General features: G+C 35.8%; 1 protein-coding gene and 1 non-coding gene across 2 annotated transcripts; one reads left to right on the top strand and one right to left on the bottom strand.

The window, feature by feature from the left end:
• Positions 1–7,808: 7,808 nt before the first annotated feature.
• TSPAN19 (tetraspanin 19) lies at positions 7,809–21,194 on the bottom strand. The gene is made up of 8 exons (XM_037167654.2): positions 21,129–21,194; positions 20,974–21,046; positions 15,942–16,066; positions 14,566–14,640; positions 12,743–12,853; positions 10,536–10,679; positions 9,494–9,577; positions 7,809–7,877 (listed from the first exon to the last, which is right to left on the bottom strand). The coding sequence occupies exons 1-8, from the start codon at positions 21,192–21,194 to the stop codon at positions 7,809–7,811; spliced, it is 747 nt and encodes a 248-aa protein (XP_037023549.2).
• On the top strand, positions 13,203–13,335 carry LOC119065571 (small nucleolar RNA SNORA66). The gene has a single exon (XR_005085616.1). It is a non-coding gene; the product is annotated as a small nucleolar RNA SNORA66 (small nucleolar RNA).
• Positions 21,195–21,595: the final 401 nt, after the last annotated feature.

The following is a 21,595-nucleotide window of genomic DNA, read 5'->3' as shown; positions in this document are numbered from 1 at the left end:
ACATAGTTTGTTGTATTTAGGAAAAAAACTATAACTCCAAGTCAAACACTTGGAAACCCCAAAGTAAACACTGAAAGCCAATCTATCTTTAGTATCCTACAGACTTGAAAAACAAAATTCCTAATGCTGTGACATTTTTGTTCACATTTTATTTCATTTTTTAGGTATTGTTTTTGCTAGGCAGATTTTCACATAAAATTACTCCAGACATTTAAAACTTTTTATTTACTGACTTGAGAGAAAGAGAGAGGAAGAGAAAGAAAGAAATATCAATTTGTTGTTTTATTGTTCCACTTATTTATGTATTCATTGATTGCTTCTTGTATGTGCCCTGACTGGGGATGGAACCCACAACATTGGAGTATTGGATGCTGCTCTAACCAACGGAACTACTTAGCCAGGCCTAGTAGATATTTCACAGCATTGCCCCTGGCAGCATGCCTGGAATCAGGCAAGGAATAACTTCCTCCCTTCTACCTGTTGCTCCAGGTCAGTGGCTTCTCAAGGCCCGACAAACTCTCTCTTAAAGTCTATTCTGTCACCCATTCTGTGGATCTCAGCCAGCGATACATTATGTATATCCCTCAGAGCAATTAGAAAAATAGTATAATTTATTCTTCAGAGCAATTGTGAAGCCAAGATAGCTTATTTTATAAATACATAGTTTTCATTTATCCTTTGCTATGTACACTTTTAAACATGGTACAAATATTGAATCATTTAATGCTAACAGAGTAGTAACTACTTAGTAGGTTTATTTTTATTTATATGCATTCTTAAAAGAAGAAAAATAAATCTCTTTGAAAAAAGGAGAAGTAATTTGCTGAAGGATGTAACTAGTAATTTTCGTGATTCGAGGTCAGATTCTCCGATTCCAAAACCACGCATTAACCACCTCACTACCCTGTCTCTCGGTAAAGGGCGTTGGGCTTCTGTCGCTGGGTGAGTCGGAGGAAGCATTCAAGGAAACTGGAACATAATGAGCAAAGTCATGGAAAGAAACGGGAGATTTTATTTGAAAAAATCTAGTGAGTTTGGACTGATTTAGTGGCTAATTTTATAGTGGAATGGAATAGGAGTGGAAATTGAAAATTGTTATAAGCCAGTGATGGTATCAACTACCAGAATAAACATACAAGGTAAACATTGCGGGTGAAGGGAATAAATATCTGTATAATGATAGCATCATTCCTGAATCTCAAGCTTTTGGCTGGAAATATAATTCTCCTTCCCAGTGAGTGTGTGGAGGGTCTCCAAGACTAGGACAGGTTCAGTGATTCACTAGGAGAACACACAGGATTCAGCATAGAATTTCATTTGTGGCTAAGATTCACGGATGCAATGCAAAATTGGCAAAGAGAGTAGGTGTGCGGGAGATAAATATGGAAGAAACCGAGAACCAGTGTTTGAGAGTCTTGGCCAGTGGAGTCACGCTGCACACACTGTGTTAGGTAATTCACTGGAGGCTCAGTGTCTGGGGTTTTTATTAGGGCCCGGGCCCACAGGTATCAACTGCCTAGCATGTATGTGAATTCTGGGGTCTTGAAGGCAATGCAGGTGTTCAGAATAAGCCACATTGTCTGTATAAGCAGTTCAGGCACAATGAGCCACTCATTATTTAAGGGCTCTTTTATATCAATAGGGAACTACTTTTCAGCCAAGGTCCCAGGTGTGAGTCAAGGGTCAATCTCAAAAGCAGGATCTTCAAAGCTAGGCAGCTGAGGTCTACTATGCTGACTCTTCCGCACGGAGGTTTCCCAGAAAATGTTCTTTCTAAGATAATGTTCTTTATTCTGAATATGAGATACCAAGTACAAGAGGCATTATGCCTACTTTAAAAAATTAATTTACTGTCCTGGCTGGTGTAGCTCAGTGGATTGAGTGCAGGCCTGTGAACAAAAGGATCGCGGTTCAATTCCCAGTCAGGGCACACACCTGGGTTGCAGGCCCGTTCCCAGCAGGGGACCCACAACAGGCAACCATACATTGATGTTTCTCTCCTTCTCTCCTAGTCTCTTTCCTTTCCCCTCTAAAGATAAATAAATAAAAAATTTCAAAACATTAATTTACTTGATGCGTTTGTGATGTAATGGAGACACTGAATCACAGTGCTCACAGCTGATCTACGTAGATTGTGGATGAGGCTCAGGATGAAAGCAACTACTTGCAAAACCACCCTCACATTCTAAGTAGAATGCAAGACATTATTACAAGTCTTGCGAGACATTCTTGCAAGTCTTGCAAAGTGGATGGCCTAAGGGAATTGAGCAAACCTGAGCCTATATCCTACAGCTAGATTTTATCGGTGGACCGGTGATGGTAGAGGGCTGAATGAGACCTGTGTGCCCAGAAAAGAAAGGATTCTTTACCTTCTTGCCAGTGTATGAACCTCCTTGTAAAAACCAAGGGAAAGGAAAGGTCCACCCAGCCAGTGTTGTGATGTTGGAGCTCATAGATTTAATTTAATAAAATAAATGAATAAAGATAGGTAGTGCTTCTGAAAATCCTGAATTTTCTGGTGGCAAAGCCACCTCTGGTACAGTGTTTATAGACTGAACAGAAATAGCAGAGATGTTATAGAAAAAGAATTGGTTCTCTTAGAAATAGACTAAAACTGGAAGATGGAAAATGATGCCTGCAATATTTTTAATAAATGTGAATGAATATATGTTACTTTAAATATACAAATGTATAATAAATTTGTATAATGGAACACAATGCAATTCTTTTCTTGTGTTAATTAAGTATTATAATTAAATGCACAGTTTCAGGTATCTAATAATAGTCCAGGCAGATTGAATTTGAAAGAAAAATTTTATACCTGCAAGTCAAACAGCATAGACACAAAGTAAACACTGAAACTCACCATCTTTACATCATATAGACTTGAAAAATAAACTTCCTGATGTTGTGTTTTGTTTATAATTTAGTTTGAGGTTGTTGGTAATGTTTGCTGATTTTAATACACAATTATCCTAGAACTTTCAAAAACACATGCAATTTTTAACAGAAAAAAATTAATATAATCTCAGTTGGTTTAAACTTGTGGTCCATCACATTCTAGCAATTTTTTATTTACTATTACTTAGGCATATTAGATAGTGATATACTTATTACAATGTGAAATTTCTGATTTTATTATAAAATCTGACTTGTTGTTCAAAAATTTCCTAATACTTTCTGTTTTCTGGAGTTTCTATAATAATAAAATACATTTCAAAATGAAAAAAAAAGCATTTCCTCCTGAGTGAAATTAAGTAAATAATAAACAACTTTTATTTACTTAATAAACAACTTTTATAGTTACCTTATAACTTTATCAGTTATAAAATTTGACTTACAGTTGACTGCATTTATATTCTAGAAAATTAATCATGAAATAACTGATTTTTTATGTATCTTCATTCTAATTCCTCACATATAATAATTTAAATGTTATCTAAAGACACACATCTACATGCATATTAAACAAACTTTTTGTATTTTGTTAAAAAACTGTAGGAATTCTTATGGACATATTTTATTTTCCAGGACCTTTTACATTTTTCCTCTGAAATAAAACATTCGAAATATTGCAATAAACTACACAATTAGGGAAATTAGCAATTCTGCATGTTTAATTCCATAAATCTTTTCTGACATTAAGGAAAATGTGTACTGTACTTGAGTGCAATTAATATTAACTTAATAATTTCAACAATGATCTTACAGTTTTTATTATACACTTTGTTTTCACATTACAAATGATCTTGTACAAAATTATTACATTTTTCTTTCTTCCAAATATTCAAAACACTGACAAAGTCTTAATCTGTATAATTTAACTTATCAAGAAATAGCTTCTGCTCTCCTTGGTTTTATCATTTGTATAGTATTAAAATCCATTGGTGTTCGATAAATATTTATCAATTTACCAGAAATGTCATTATCTTTTTTCATCTAATGGGTGACTTCCAAAATATAAAGGAATAGGGAAGAAAATAAATAAAAGATGCTAAACTATACAACACAAGACATAGTATAAAATCAAGGTTTTTAAAAAATTTTACAGTCCTATTTCAATACAATGAAAACAGATTTTTGTTTTTTTCCTTTTGCCAGGAACTCTTATGTCTCTGAACAGTAACTTCCCTAAGATCAGAAAAAGGAAATAAACGTGCACATATTCAACAAATATTGCAAACATTAAACAAACACTTCAGGTTGTCAGAAATACTGACAGTATTTCTATTGCTATTGCAGTATCCTTTTAAACAATTATTTCAATGAGATTGTTTTAAAGAAGTTTTTATTTTGCCAGCATCCCTCATGGAGAATGAAGATGTGGGTGGCAGTGACTAATTGAACCGGCAGCTACTAATTACCAAGCAAGTTTGGACAGAGTATATTTATGATAGTCTAATGAAATCAAAACCATTGAGTACAGTCAGCATCAGACAACCTAAGTGGGCAATTGGTTTTTATCCGATGGCACAGTGAGTAATCTGCCTTACTAACATTAACATTTATCAGCCACCCACGTTGTCAAGTACTGAGCAAAGCTTTAAGTGCAAAGACAATTCAAAATATCCCTAGCTTTGAGTTTCTTGCAGACTTGTAGGGGATATGGACACATAACAGATCACTTCAGGATTTTTAGAGTGTTAAGTGTTAACTTAAAATACCTAGCTTCCCCCACTGTCTGCCCAGTATCTGTAAGCAGTGACTCCATTTTTCCAGTTACTCAAGTCATTCTTGACTCCTCCTTTTGTTTTATATTTTTATACTCAAACTAGGGGTAAATTCTGATGACTCCACCACAAAAAATATATTGACTCTGATCACTTCTCACCAACTCTACCACCTCTACTTTCTGGCCAAACCTGCCATCATTTTTATCTAGATTATTAAATAAAAACCAATGTGTTCTCTGTTTCTATTTTCAACATGGCAGCAAGATTGCTCCTACAAGCTTAATCATGTCACTTGTCAATTGTTTCCCATATCACTCAGTAAAAACTAAGGCTTTGAGAGTTGGTTAATAAGCCACCACCAGACCTCTTTCCACCCGGAACCTCTTATCCAGCCTCGCTGTTCCCCCAACTGCACTTTACTCCAGCCGTACCAGCTTATTTGCCCTTTCCTTGAAAACAGCATGTTCACTTTTGTCTCTGGGCCTTTCTTCTTTCCAACTTGCTGTTTCCTCTTGCATGCAGAATGCTTGTCTCTTATTTTTCCCAGGACCTTTGTTTATTTACTCAAAAGTCACTTTCTCTGTGGGGCTTTCTTGACACACCCTATTTAAACCTATGATGCTCTTCATTCCCCAGCATTTTTTATTCTACTTCCTAACTTATTTTTACTGTATAGCTCTTTCCACCATCTGATATATTGGTTTTGTTGTTTGGCTCCCCTGACTTGAATATAATCTCCATGAGGGCAAGTTTTCTTTTGTTTTATTCACTATTGTTTCTCTAGCACCTAGAATAGTGCTTAACACATAACAGTCTTTCGATAATTGTTTAATGAATGGCTCTCCTTTTTGGAGTACTCTCCAATCCTCTAAGGCAAACTTTGAGATGCTTTTTTGAGTGTCCATAAAAATGATCACATATAGAAAACTTATTTGTCCACATTAGGTTGTGTGACTGATTCTGAGTTTGACACTAGTGACAGGGCCAGCAACGGGATTTACAAACCCTAGGATGAGATGTAAATGTGACATCCCTTGTTCCAAAATGATTAAAATATCCAGATGGTAACTGCAAAGTATTAAACCAAGTGTGGAGCTCTTCCAAGGGCAGGCTGTGTGCTCCTGAAGCCAACCCTGTAGATGAACTAACTATACATGTGTCTCCTCATCTTCATATCCCGAGTTAGTAATGACCCTGGCATGGAGTAGGTGCTCCTTAAGTGCTGGTTGACTGAATGCACATATCCTTCTCTAGAAGAATTTGAAAGTATCTCACTTCACAAAAGTGCCCTGAATTTTGAAAACATAATTAATATGAGGAGACTCAAGTAAATTAAATGTATTTTTGTCAGTGATATGACAGTTTGAAGGGGAAGTCAGGATTAGTTGTTACCCAAAATTCTAAGTAAATTGAATGACTCACTTTTGATCCAGATTGATTTGCAGAACTTACTAGGTTTTTTATCTCAAAAAAATAAAAAAAGTTAGCGATTATTCTGATCTACTCTATTTTATCTTACCCAAGTCATTATTTTACTAAAGGTGTCAAGCAACATCCTTCAAAGCAATAGTCCTTATAACCATAAAGGTGATACATTCAGTCAATGGTGTATTTTGTGTGAACTGTCTTAACTTAAAATAGGCAATATAGTATCTAGAGAACCCTTTTTCTTTCCTTGATGCAAAGACAAATATGTGTAACCAGCTTATAATATTTATTTAATTACCAGTAAGTTCATTTTCAGCTCCCAAGTAGGAGACAGGTTTTTGCTATCAGTGTTCTTGTGGTATATTTTAGAGAAAGTAGGAAAATGAGCTTTAAATCCCAAGAGAATTTTCCTTAAAGCATGTCTATTTATAGGTCACTTTTGAGAAAATAGTTATTCTGTTTTCCTTTTTTGCTGACATAAGGAAACTCTACAGGTCTCTAAAGTCTGCAGTGTACTGAATAGGTAGATGAGAAGGGATAGGATTGAATCACTGGATGAGAGTGAGCCTTCCGTAGAGGTGGGAGCAATGTAGGACCCACAGCTATTCTAGCCTTTCTTCATTTTCTCACGGCCAAGACAGCTTTGGCTAAAAGGACAACAATGATATAATACACCTCACATCTGTATAGTAGTTTTTTTTTAATTTCTCAAAGGACTTTTCTTCTGTTCTCACAATATCATTGTAAAAAAAATAGAACAACTAGGTTACTTTTGTATCCTTCAGAGAACTGTGCAGGCACACACTGAACAACATTTAAGGAAAGAAAAGAAAATGAGGAACAAGTAAAGACGTTGGAAATCAGTAATCATTTGGAATACATTTTTCTGCCACAGTTAAAATTACTATTATTTTAATTGTTTATTGTTGCCACCAAAGCATATCCAAATCTCTAAAACATTGTTTATTATTCACTTGTAAGCATTATTGGAAGAAAGAAATGATTGATTCAGTATAGAGGTGTCATGAAGATTTTAAATCTTTTAAATCACCTATAAGTCAGTGTTGTTTTCTTAAAACTTGCAAATGTAAGGTACATGTTATAATTGCTTAATTAATTAATATTTTATGAAAATCTTATAAGTATTTTTCTACATGAGGAACTCAAAACATATGGTGGTACTTCACCAATTTTGAATTCAATATATGTGGTGGTATCCTCTGAATTCAGAAAATAATTTAAATTTCTGAACTACAGAATATTTTGATATTTTGAAAAATCAAATTAATAAAACTTTCATGGAGTGATGTATTATAATTTCAATAATGTTATGCTACATATAACCAATGACTTCAATAAGTCCCAGGTTTTATTAATGTAATTCAGAACTTTTTTGAAATGAAAAAAATATAATGTAATTATTATCTTTTAAAAGAGTTTATTTATTTTTATAGAAAGGGGAAGGGAGGGAGAAAGAGAGGGGAAAAAACATCAATGTGAAAGAGAAACATCATTTGGTTGCCTCTTCTCCATACCCCAGCAAGGGACCAAACCCATAACCCAGGTGTGTGCCCTGACTAGGAATTCAACCAGCAGGGTTTTGCTTTGCAGAACAACGCCCAACCAACTGAGCCACAGCAGTCAGGGCCACGATGTCATTATTTTGAGAATTAACTGGTTTCTTCTTGACAAATTAAAATCCAAAGATCACATTTCTGCATGTATTCTATTCTTTATACGTCTGTAGAAAGAGACAGTTAATAAGACTTGCAGCACCTGGAAGAAAAGAATATAAAAAGAGCTCAAAATGTAATCAACAAGAATAATTTGTAAAGGTAGCACTAATTACCAAAATGCACACTGTAAAGGAAAAGGGATCAAGTAGGTTGAGAAATTTCAGAGTAAGGTGTACATGGTTGTGAATAAGTCGGCAGAATAAGCCTTCTAGAGTAACCCAGTTGCCACCAAGTTCATTTACAGAGGGTACAAAGGAAGAGACTGTTCAACTTAATAAGATGTGCTGTCATTGGGCTAGCTGCCTTGATGAATTGCTAATCTTTCCCTTGTTCATCATTTTTCTAACCATATCATCGAGTCTAGAAAACGAACTCTTTTTGGCATAAGATCATGATAAGTGGTGTGTAAAGGGTAGAGAGGGAAAAGGATTACAGATACCACCCCCGTCAGCCTTGTCTTAAACTCATCAGCATAAACACAACAGCATTTCAAAATAACTATATTAATGCTTATCGAATGTCTTGGCTAACTCCTTCACCTCCCAAAGGACATATATGCATAACCCATAGACAGAGACAACAGTGTGTTGATGGCCTGACATAAACGGTGAAGAAGGCTGGATGGAGGGGGCAAAGGGAGAGGAAATAGGGACATCTGTAATAGTGTAAACAATAAAACAAATATAAAAAAAGAATATCTTGGTTTACTATCATTCTGAGATTAAAACTGTCACCAATTAAAGATGGTTTGTGGAAACTTAGGTCAGTGCCTTTGTGGATGGATATAAAATTAAATGCTGTAGCCCTGGCTGGCATGGCTCAGTGGATTGGGCACTGGACTATGAAACAAAGGGTCACTGGTTCAATTCCTAGTCAGGGCACATGCCTGGGTTGCAGCCCAGGTCCCCAGCGGGGGGAATGCAGGGGACAACCACACAGTGATGTTTCTCTCCCTCTCTTTCTTCCTCCCTTCCCCTCCTCTCTAAAAAAAATTAAATTCAGTATCTTGTTTTGGCCAAACTATACATTACATATTCATTCCAATATTATAATCTGAAATAATCTATCCACTCAAAGTTTTCCTTAATCCATAGCCTTCACTTGCTCTCATCAATTGTCACTGAGACTAGAAAATGAGGTCCTGCTTCTGAATCTCAGCTCTGCAGTTGGTGCCCCGAAGGTCATGAGTTATGTCTATTTTGCTTCCCACTGTATCTCTAACATCTAGTACAGTACTTGGACCACTGTAGATATTCTTCACCCTTCAAATTTACTGAAGGAATGGATGAATGAATGAATGAATGAGTCTATGAGTAAATAAAGGTACAAATGTCAGACATCTGCCTGGATTTCAAAAGGTTGCCAACTTGCCAACATGGTGCTCTCACCATGTGAAATAGGAAGTTGTTTTTTTCAAATCACAAAGCAGTGAAATTATATGATACCTGCCACTTATTGACAGGTTCTACCGACTTGGTGGATTTAAGGGTATCACCTAGCTCGACGTATACCTCTTTTGGTGGTGATAGCCTCAAGGTATTGGATCCTATCGGATTAACTTTTCAGATTAGGCCTCCAGCTGATTGTTCTGCAGTTTATTCTGTATCATTTATACTTAATATTTTTTTAATTTTTAAGCATAGGAAAAAAGCTTACCTCTGAAACCAAAAGTGCAAAGTTAATTCCAATTAATGTTAAAACATTAGCTTGATACCATGTGTTGATTTTATTTTCACAACCCTAAGGAAAGGATGTTAAACTTAGATTGACTTAGATGGACATGGTTTTATACAAAATTCTACTAACAAGAAAAAGAGACACAAAAACTAGAAATTTACTGAAGTCTAAAAGGCGAGTCAATGCCTAACTGGAGACTGAACTTTTTAAGTCCAGAAAGCTTGATATGATAGCAGGACACCTTAGTTGTTACTTTTAGAGTGCTAAGGTATAATGCAATCAGAAATAGATTGTTTTGAGCAGTATTTGATTTTCTGCAAACAACTGTGATTCAGCAGAGTATATACTGCTGCCTAAAATTATTAACACCCAAATAGAAGAAGCTTTTTTTAAAAAAATGCTTTATTTATCTGTAAATAAATCATGTAATTAAAAGCTACATCTTAAAATTAGAATTAAGATTAGCATATAAACTATACAAAGTATTACAAGTTTGGAGGATGGAAATCCTGTTTGTCAATATTGCATACATGTAAGTACTAGTTGAGTTAGGTGAACTTGTACTATTGTTCTGCCCAATTTATCCGAATACAACTTTTGTTGTTGCTAAGGTACCCTCCCTTCAACTTTTGCCTATCCTCATAGCTCTTTAATAGTATGAGTTATATTGGTATGCCACACTGGTATGGAAGCTCTCCTACCAATCCTTTAATCCAGAGAGTTCCCCATGGTAGCCCCTCCCGCTGTAAGGATTTAGAAAGGAGGGTTCCGGAGAAAGGTTGATAGTATCCCAAGTTCTGGGGACACTTAGATCACATATTCCCAGAAAGTTTATTGATCTATTATATACCTGACATAATACCGCATTCACCTAAATGTGAGTTTAATTTAATGAAGTTGCTTAAGAATTTAAATCACCATAAATAACACCGGTTTTCTACAAAACTTTGCTCACCATTCTAAATCAACCTGCAAACATAAGGCATTGTAAAATGTTGCAATAGCTTTGACTTATTTTTACCTCTAGGTAAGTTGCATTCAGTGGCTCATCACAAAACCAATTTCTTAATGTGGAATTCGTGCAAGAGCATGGTATCTGTCCTGAATTTTCTTTATTCTTATTCTTTATCCAGTCTGTGTAATTGTGTTGGCCACAACACTGTAACTAGGAAAAACATTCTATGTATTATAGCATAAAATATTCAAAATCAGTTAACAATATACTTCCCATATACGTTAGTGTTTTTATGCTGAATTTATTAATTTTTCTCTCTTAAAATGTAGTGAATGAAACAAATAAGTACTTTTTTTTGTTTAATCTATTACTTTGTTGTTGCTATTGCTGATGTTAAACCAAAGGTAAAGATCTGTATTTACATAGATGGGCTATGCTTGGCTGAAATTGTTGTATATGAATTTATGAATAGGAACCCAGGATGAAAGATATGCTTGATTTACTAAAGCTATAAACCATGCTTCAGTCCAGAACACAGAAGAGAGAATCACTTTAGCCATATCTTCCTCTTAACTATAGCATTCATTTATATATTTACCCCCAGTATGCTGCTATATATGTTTAATATACATAAAGAAATTCAGGATTATATCTACTTTCTTTAGGATTAATGTAAGATGTTAAATTTCAGTTTTGTATTGTGTGAAGAACTGCAACAAAGAACCAAGAAAGATAATAATAAAAATAATCATGGAGTTGATTAAACATCTAAATAATATCTCATTTCCCATCCTATCAAGTTGAGTTGGGAAAAAGTGAAAGAATCCGCTCATATATTTGATACCTAGAAAATAAGAGAATGTTGGAGTGAATATTTAATTATCTTCTTTTCTTTTTAAAGTGTGTCTTCTTTTTTAAAAAATTTATTTAATTATTGTTCAAGTACAGTTTTCTGTTTTTTACTCCCATCCCAGCCCACCCTATATTTAATTATTTTCTAAATTCATTATTGAAAATTATAATATGTACCAACAATCTTGGCATGATTTGGAAATGGTGAATGACTAAAATAGTGCTTCAGTGTTTGGATATTAAAAGTTCAACCAATCAAACCTACATATACTATATCAATTATAATTATGGATAGGTGCTGTAAGGTGGATTCTCATTAATAACAGTAATGCCATACATAGAACTATTTTCCCATTTATCAGTTTATGACCAAAAGAAAAAGTTTGATACTCTGTCAGTTCTAATGCAATCTGAAAAGGCAGTACATGTACAGGTCCCATACCTTAGAGAAAACATTTATAATTACATTTCAATTCTTCTAAAATGAATTTGGTTAGTAAATGTGCTAAAGATAATTAGCTATTTCTATGTGAGGCATCCAGTGTAACAGTTAGGAATACAAAATCTAGTGCTAGATTGTTGGAGATCAGATCTTGGCTCAGCCACTTATTAGCTGGGTGACACCGGCTCAGGCGCTGAATTTCTCTGTCCTTCATCCATAAAATGAGAATGACAGTGTGACCTCATTTGTTGGGAGAATTAAATGAGTTAATATATGCAAAGCACTCACAAAAGGTCCTGGTGTTATGTAAATGTTTGTTATTTTCTCTGTCAAGCACTGTATTCCAGGTGCTGGTCTATTCCTGTAAATTATTTGGCTGACCATACCAATTTCCTTTCTCACCCAGAAAAATCTGAACTGTTAAATGATAACTCTAACAGCGTTAACTAATAAGTATTAATTGCTTACTAAGTTCCAGGTTCAAGGCTTTCTAAATATTCTCTACATTACTTCATTTATTCCTGCCAACCAGAGGTAGCGGTTATTCTGCCCATTTGAATAACATGAAAAGTGAAGTTAAGAAAATTACTTTTTCAGGGTCACAAAGCTACTGTGTGGCAGTCCTGACATTCAGGCTCAAACGGGAACCATTTGCTGCTCTGCCACCAGCCAGCAGGGACTGTGCTCAGACCTGCTTCCCACGGTGCATGAGGACAGATGACTTCACTTGGCAGAAGATCACCAGCACTTTTATAGGGAAACCAGGTTAAAATGCACATCAATTAACTCAGGAAATGAGCTATAAGTTACAAAAGGGAGATACACCTAAGATCTGTGAGTGTGGGCAATGCAATTATATCCAATTTATTTGGAAGAAATGTAAGAACGTCTCATTCCTCTTTCCATATCCCCTACCCTTCCCTATATTGCCCCCTACCCTCCAGTGGGTAATTTTTAGTTTTGTGTTTCTTTGTCTTACTGTTTTCTGTAAAGCGTTCAGAGCAGTCCACTTAGGAATGTCTTCAGGCACATCTTTAGACCCATACTGAGAAATGACTAAGTCAATTTCATCACGCCATACTTGGTGAACCTGTTGAAAATTGTACTAAAAGTGAAATTTTGGTAGAAACTTTCGGTCTTCTCGTAAAATAGTATTTAAAGTCAGTTTGTTGATTTCTGCTTATATCTAAATGCTTTTTTCATTCCTTATAAATATTTTTATAAGTCTCAGTGAATGTTGATGCACTTGGTATTACTTTAGCATTTAAAAGTGCATATGACTTTATAACTAATTCTTAATTGGTCCTCAAAAATGTTCAAAAGTTAGAACAGATACTATTCCAATGTTATAAACAAGGAGACAGATACTCAGAGAATTTATTTGCTTTGTTTACATGAATAAGGAAGAGGAGCTGAGCCTTCTAAATATGCTTTATTTAGTGCAAACTTGATCACTAACTCTGAATGATGTTGCAGAAGTGAAGGGAACCAGGTTTGCTAAAGTAATTGTGGTGATAGAAATGCATTGGCCTCAGAAGCTACTGAGGTGGTCCATTCTATCCTAGGACAGGGTAAAAAAAATAGGCTTTATTTAAATTCCAGTCTGATGATTTTTCATTGCTTTATGCAGTCTTTGAATAATGAAAAGTAAATAACTCATGAGAATACTATAATAATTAAAACACCTGTACAATTTAAGCCCTTATGAGTTACTTATGTATCTATGCTTTCATATATGAAAGATTAGAATAATATAAAGTGTTATTTAGAACTCTACATTATCTAACTTATTCTTTAAGTTAATTTTTATTTAGAGAGAAAATGATAATTTTTCATTTTTTGTAGGGAGGAAAATATAATTTTCATTATATTTTTGTAGGGAGCGGACAGTCTCAGTCCTCATTTACCCTCTAAGGTAAGCATTATTTGGGAAATCCAAAGGGCTTATGAATCACCCCTTAGTACATAACAGTGCAGTAAGTTTCACAAATAATCTGTGTGGCCACAATATAAATTTCCTCACACATATTCATTTTGAAGCCCTAGGACATCTCCAGCACTAAGTTAAGCACTGTAAATGACATAAGAGCTTTAGAGGCTCATAAGAGCTTAACTTTGTAGACTAGAAGACAAATCAATGTAAACACAGCTGTTATCTCTGGCATCAAGGGGGTTGAATCAGGCTCTTTTCACAACGGCACAACGGCACGATCTCCCGTGATACCAAGACAGACCTTGACTTTATGGAAACATGGACATTTCTTAAAGGTTTAAAAGTAACCATAGACTGTAATAGTTAGGTTTTGCTATGAAAACTTTTTTCAGGCAATTTATTATGTGCTATTTTGAACTTACCTAATTAATTTAACTATATTACTCATGACCATACCTATGCAAAATACATTAATTATTCAGTCAATCTTAATAAAATTGCTAAATTTCAAATTAGTGCAAGTTGAAAGATATTTCTTTATAAGAACAGAACATAGTAACTGGATCAGCGGTGGTAGCCAGGGTGGCCTGGGGCCAATTTCGTATTTCCCACACTCATCATCTCTTCCCCCACATTCTTGTTATTTGCAATATTCTTAATCTTCTACAAACAGAGTAAAAAACAAATCCCCAAACCCAGTCTTCTGTCTGATACCTGGCCCCTTCCTGTATAGAATTCTGGTACTTTCTTTGACTCTTTTTCCCCCAAAAGACATTTGCCTTTAGCTTCTTATACAGGCCCATAGGTCTCAATAATCTAAGGTATCATGTTTTCTTTAGATGTCAAATAAAAGAACGATCTTGCCCTACCTCTTCTTTCTTTGTGAAGGTGAGTGCTCCAAGTGCAACCTGAACACCACAGGCCCACGTTAACAGTGCTGCATACTGCAACAAAAGAAAGGTGGAGATGACAACCTTAGCTTCTGATGTATTTGTTAGATGCGGCAATGGTGAGAAAGTGTACAGCAGATGAAATATTCAGTATTAACATATTCATAGGTATTGCTAAAGTTTCCTGTTCTCATATACATGAGTGAGTTACTAAAACATAAATGCAAAGAAAAAATATCAGTGAACATTTGGATAAGTTGTAAGATAGGAAGAAGTGACAGTACTTCAGGAGAACCCTCATAGATTCTGTGGTCTAATGGAGTTGGTGTTTATAGTGTCTTCATTCAGATCTAAAACTCACACAGAAGGAAATCTAATTAAATTCCCTTGACCGGTGTAGACTAAAAATCCATGTCCAGAGTGACAACCAAGATCATCAGTGCTACATAAAAGGTAAGCATCTCTGCATTCTTCCTGGCAAGACACAATGCCTGTAGTTAAATTTCCTATCTTCTTGACAGGAGAGTGCTGTGAATTAAAATTAATTACATGTAAAAGAAATGTTAAAAACTATGTTCCATCTAAGTGTGTAAATTGTGGTCCATACCTACCACATATATGGTAAGTGGCTCATGTTAGGTCTATATTTCTGATCGTAATTTATCTTTTTACATAACGTGCCTTGGGAGAGAGAGAGTCAACTAGCCAGAGGCCACAGTTCGCAGTCGCATTCGTCTTTGTTAAATAATAAATTCAGGATTCAGTTATCAGGTAGCTTCCTACATTGTGTGTCCACAAGGAGAAAATGCACTGACTATAGGACATGTTTCCTTTTGCTTGCTGAGCTATCGTGGTCATTGACTTTACTATGTTTTATTCCCATACTAGTATTCACATTCTTAAGTTTGGTTAATTGTAGTTCACCTTAGAAGATGGATTCCTACTGATGTACTGAAAATTAATATCTAATTGTGTAAGTGCTGAGGTACAGATTTGATCCATGGAACTCTCCCTAAGAAAACTCAACCTAAAATGGGGAAGGGTTGTCAGGAACATGTGTAAAGGACACATGGACAAAAGCAAAGGGGGTAGGATCCAGGGAGGGGGGTGAGGATGAGTGGGGTGGGGGGAGTGATGGAGGGAAAATGGAGACAACTATACTTGAACAACAATAAAAGAAAAAAGAAAAAATTCTACCTAGGACACTTTCTTGGAGTGGGACACTTCATTTGTCTTATGCCCAAGGGCACACTGTAAAGCTATGTTATGATAACATAAATCATTTAACTCATTTGTGTGGCTTGGACACTCAAAATGGAAGATACACATTCAAGCTATTGAAGTGAAATACATACCAGAATTAGGAGCCATCTGATTTCATTGTGAATTCCCAAATAACCCAAGAGACAAAGAAAAACAATAGCTGATCCAGTTCCAATAAAAATTCCAAAAATATATACTATCAAGTGATTATTTTCATCTGTAAAAATTATAAAATAACATTATTAATAATATTTGTTTTCTATATATTAATAAATGCAGCAACCTAAGTTTTTCCTAAAAGGCTATTGCCAAACCACTAGGATTTTCTCTCTTTCTTTTTAAACTTTATTCTAGACCCTCTTACTTGAAGAAACAACATATCTTTGATGACATGATGAAGAATTTCTTCAGTTTCAAAAGATCTCTTCACCTTTACCTTATCTTCATTGTCTTCTATAAAAAGAGCACAATTTTTTCCCTAAGGTGAATGCATCTACAACTTAGGTACATCCAATCACTTATGTATTTATTCATTCATCAAAAAGTTTTTAAGTGACTAAAATGTACAGGTTAAGTTACCCTGGGTTTATTGCTAATATGGCCCTATTAAAGCTATATTTTTTTCTCTCCACATCTAGGTTGAGCTGTCTGTGCTGGAAGGTTATATATATTCAACAGACTAACTGTTAAATGTTCAGTGCTGTGGCACAGACTGTAGGACACTATTACTCAGAAATGTTAGTTTAAAAGCAAAAAGAATAAGTACATTAAATATGCCCTATGTTCTATGGGAGAGGCAGTGGTCTGCTGGAGTCTGCTTGCTCTGGCTCATAAAAGGCAATTGTTAATTTTTTGCAAATGATAAAAGCCAGCTCAATTCACATGGATACCTTAAAACTGGCCGTTGTGAGAGTAGTTAAAACATAGAAATCAACAGATATCATAAACAACACTCTCCATCCCAAAACCAGTTAAACATTTACCAGCACATACTTGGATACAAGAACAGCTAATGCAGTAGGGGGAGGATTTTGGAGTGTCCAGGGGTGTTCAACCCACAGCCCAGGAGGGCTATGAGTGTGGCCCAACACAAAATTGTAAATTTACTTAAAACATTATGAGATCCTTTTTTGTTTTTGTTAGTGTTTGTGTATTTAATCTGTGGCCCAAGATGACCCTTCTTCTTTCAGTGTGGCCCAGAGATGCCAAAAGGTTGGACACCCCTGGTACATAGTCAAGATTACTGGAGAAGGTAACATCTGAGTTTAGGCTTTAAATGATAATTAGAAACATCTACAGTTGGGTAGCAGAAGCCTCTGGAGACTCAGAACAACACATTGTGTGTGTCTGCTTTGCTGGTGCTTACAGTTTGAGGCTGGTAGACTGGAAATGTTTGCAGGAACCAAATTGTGGGCACTTGGTATGATGTCTTTTAGTCCTCCACACTGGAATTAAACTACATGAGGACAGGACCTTTATCTTTCTTGTACATTACTGTATTTTCAGGTCATGGATAGTGCCCAACATGTAGAAGATACCCTATAAATGGATTTGTCTTTTGAATAAATAATAGCAAGGGAGAGCCAGAGAAAGGCTTTCAATGTTACATGGTTAAATTTGCCTTTTAAATTAATTACTTCAGTGGCATTTGGAAGATGACTGAGAAAGGAGATCAGGGCTCAAGTCTATTGGGGGCTATTACAGTGGTAAGGGACAGGCAGGGACTTTAGGTGGTATGATGTCACTCCAAATGGAGAGGTCGAGGCAGAATACTTTAAAAAGGGGTAAATTAACTGAAAGGTGAGATAAAAAAGAGGGGAGGGCCCAACACTTCTTGCCCCTAACTGGTATTTTCAGTCCACATCTTGAAACCTTAAATGAAATTTCACTAAGTGTTAATTAACATGAGTAATGTGTGCAACTTTAGCCTTCCTTCTTTGAAAAAGAAAATCACTTGCCTCTACTCTTTTCCATATCTCACAGCCTAGAAAGTAAACTTGGTGTTGAGCCAGTGTCCACCTGGCAATCAAGGACAACTTTAGGGAATAGCAGAACAACAATATAGAAAGAGTGGGAGCAACTTTGTTCGCAAGTCTCTGAATGTGCCACGGACGAGACTAAACATGACTGAGACGTGATGTGATCTGCTTGGGGAAGAAAGGTGGCCAGTTTCCCAGAGGAAAAAGGACTTGAGCAGTGGCCAGTTTCTCAGGGGAAAAAGACATTGGGCTCCTTCCTCCAAGGGCTTTTATTGGGTTGTAATACACAGGAACACAGGGCAGCAAGGATCAAACAGTAGATAACATTTCAAAGAAATCTGAGGGCTTAGTATGAGTCAGAGTCTGTCCGGAAGAGTTTTAGGGTTTATTGCTCGAACCCTTAACATATGAATGAAAGCACTCTTAGCAGAGCAGATTTCACAGGTTTATCAGGAAGTCTTTGTGATGCCACATTGTTCCCGGGGACATGCTCTAGCAAGGCAAGGAGCTGCCACCCTCCCCAACAGGTATTCAGGCTGAAGAGGATTAGAGCCAGGAAGTGCTTCTCCCAGGGGACATGGGGACTCAAGCTATCTCAAGGGGGGGGGGGAGGCGAGAATCCATTGCTCTTTGTTGCACCCTCCCTCCCCCAAGTCCTTCTATAATGGCCTCCCAGGTGATTGTGTTTGGCCTAGGTTGCCCGTCCTCTGAGGGTTCTTACTTGTCAAGGACTTTTGACCATGCTTTGGGGGCAGGGAGAAAACCAAGGCACTATTTGCTACCAGAGACAAGCTTCGTCTCCTGCAGCTGGCATTCCAGAGGTCACTGACTCCTCCTCAGCCACAGGGGGTAGAGTTACAGTTCCCAGAACCAGGCAGAGCGGTCCACAATAAGAAAGAACCTGGGTTCCTGAATGACTCAGCAATCTTGCTCTGGTTTGTTACATTAAATATCCATTTTGTTTGGAAAAAATCTTCAAGGTTATGTTTCTGACTACTTTTTCAGGGGTTTTTCATAAACAAGAACATGACGATTGATGAGATTATCTGTCACATCCAAAATCAAGATGCAAAGAATAAAGAAAATGACTTACTGCACACGAGTACTGCATTATTAAATGAGATTTTATATGGAAGGTGCTCAGCCCAGTGTCTGGTACAGCCAACACCACATAAGTGGAAGTTACTGCTGTCTTTATCGAGGAGAAGGAAAAAAGAGATAGAAAGGTCCACATGCCCATTTACTTTAAACCCCTAAAGTACTCAAAATCATGAGTACTTCTCCATAAGCAAAGTGTAGAAAGTGAAGAGAATAAAGATACTAAGCACTTAGGAATAGCTGAAGTTTAGCTAAATTATTCAATACTCTGTAGCACTGTATTACATATTAAACCTTTTCATTTAGCTTCATTTTCCCTATAGATATATTTTTTCTTCGTTGGTATCCACTAAGAAATAGGTTGGCTCTATAGCACATGCTTTTGTTGTATATTTAATGTCTAACAGTGCTGTTCAGTAGAGCTTACTGAAATAAAGAGAAAGTTCTATATTTGTACTATTCAGTAAGGTAGCCAATACCCAATAACCACATATGGCCATTGAGTACTCCAAATGTGACTTCTTGACTGTCAACCAAGGATATTAATATGAGAAGAAAAATATACGTAGACTATTGAATTTCAGTCCACAGTGACTACAGCCTATTATAATATGGTAAAATAAGGACAATGTAAAGATCTGACGTTTGTCTTTAAAACAAAGTTAAACATATTCAATTCTCTTATTCATATTTAGAAAATAATTTCAATATATATTTAAATAAATATATAAAAGTGAAAACACTACATATTAAATTTAATTTAATAAATACTGGAGAAAGGCAAAAAATAGCTGAACGGCCCCACTGGGAAAAGTATGGAGATACGTTTGGGTCTTGCAGAAATCAGAGGTGGATGATACCTCTCTCTTATCTCTGTCTCCCTCTGGACTCAGACTCCTCTCACTTTTCCTCTCGACCAGCTGCCGCTGTGCCTTAATTCTGTGTTTTGCTATCCTGGCTACCTGGGGTGAGACTAATCTTATAGTTTTTTAGCCTCAAATTCAAAATTCTATGGGAAATACATGTATCAAATAAAATTGGCATAAAACATTGTGTAAGTTTAAAGTGTAAAATGTGTTGGCTTGGTACGTTTATATATCACAACATGATTTCTGTAGCAGCATTAGCTAATGCCTTTAGCCTGTCACATATTTGTCATTTCTTTCTGTGTCCAGAATAGTTAAGATTTAGTCTCTTAGTAACTTTGAGGTTTATAATACAGTGTTGTTGAGTATAATTACTATGCCGTGCATAAAATTGCAAGAACTTACTTATCTACCAATTATAAGTTTGTACCTCAAACAGCATACCCCCAATTCTCCACCACTTACCCCCTGATAACTACCATTTTTTTCTGTTTTTACAAAGTCAGTTTCTTTTTTCAGATTCCACATGTAAGTGATATCATAGAATATTTGTTCTTCTCTGTCTGCCTTACATCACTTAGCATCATGTTTTCAAGGTCCATCCATGGAGTCACAAATGGCAGGGTTTCCTTCTTCCTCATGGCTATATGTAGAAATGTTGTTTATATATGTACATATATCATATCTTCTTTACATAGTTATTCATTGATGGACACTTAACTTGTTTGTGTAGGGAATATGTTTTATTTCTTCTCAACACTCTTCTTTGTGGGAGCCATTTTGCCAGGCCCAAGTCAGACAGAAAGAGCGTTTGCTGGTAACTGAATTTAAAAGAGATTATTTAGCTTGGGCAGTGACTCTGTATTGATCTGCATTATCTTTAGAAGTTTACAGATCTGTAAAGGTCCAGAGTTATCAGAATACTCAAAATCTTCCATTTCTCTCATCCTTCTCATCCAAAGTTTCTAGCTTTCTCTCCCCAAATTCTCCTTTTTTGTTGTGGTCTTAGATTTAAGCCCTGTCATTTAATAAGATATTTCTAAAACCAACTGACAAACAGAGTCAGAGGAAAAACTGAATTTTAGAGAAATACTGCCACCTGGTGAGTAAATCATGCAGGCAATCATTTAAAATGAAATACCTTGTTTCACTTAGAATGAAAAAGGAAAATAGATACATACCTAGAGCAGTGAAGAAATTATTTCTATCTAATAAAAGCCATGCACCAAATCCCATGAATAAAAGTCCAAGGACCTACAAAAAAGAGTCAATATGATTATTAGTAATTGCCAATAGAAATGCATTACATTTCCTAAATAATTTTGAAGAGTCTTACCAAGAAAGCTCCATTAATAAGATTAAGAAAGTATTTTAAAATTGATGGTTTATTTTTCCTCAACATTCTCTTCTTCCTCACAAAGTGATGATTCTGAAAATATAAGCACAATTTTTACTATAAAATAATTATGCCTTTACTCTAAATAATTATGCCTACTAATATCATTTATTTTTATAATTTTCTTCTCTTATAAGTGGTCAATGTAACATTCTCCTCTTCCCTTTCAAATATAAGGACATATTGAAGCTCTCTTAAAGTTGTACTTACCTTTACTTGCGTTTTTTGCTAGACAGTTGAGACCAAGAGGACATTTACTGTATAACATGCCAACAGCTGCTTTGCTGAACTGTGGGGGCAACTTCTTCAAGAGTCCCCCCCTCCCCGGTGCCATGGACACGTGTGAATGAATAAATATGACAGAGACATGATGAGATCTGCTTGGGGAAGGAGGAGTGGGCTGTGGC

Source organism: Artibeus jamaicensis, unplaced genomic scaffold (genome assembly GCF_021234435.1).
Source record: "Artibeus jamaicensis isolate MK-2021 breed Jamaican fruit bat unplaced genomic scaffold, CSHL_Jam_final scaffold_584, whole genome shotgun sequence".
In the NCBI taxonomy this organism is placed as follows: domain Eukaryota; kingdom Metazoa; phylum Chordata; class Mammalia; order Chiroptera; family Phyllostomidae; genus Artibeus; species Artibeus jamaicensis.
This window is presented reverse-complemented; position numbering and strand designations above follow the sequence as displayed.

Coding starts and splice junctions, on each gene's coding strand:
- TSPAN19 (XM_037167654.2), bottom strand. CDS start 21,194: ATGTTGAGGAAAAATAAACCATCAATTTTAAAATACTTTCTTAATCTT. Junction 10,680..12,742: donor TGAACGCTTTACAGAAAACA/GTAAGACAAAGA, acceptor TGTTTTTCCTAG/TTACAGTGTTGTGGCCAACA. Junction 9,578..10,535: donor TGAATGCAACTTACCTAGAG/GTAAAAATAAGT, acceptor TCCTTTCCTTAG/GGTTGTGAAAATAAAATCAA.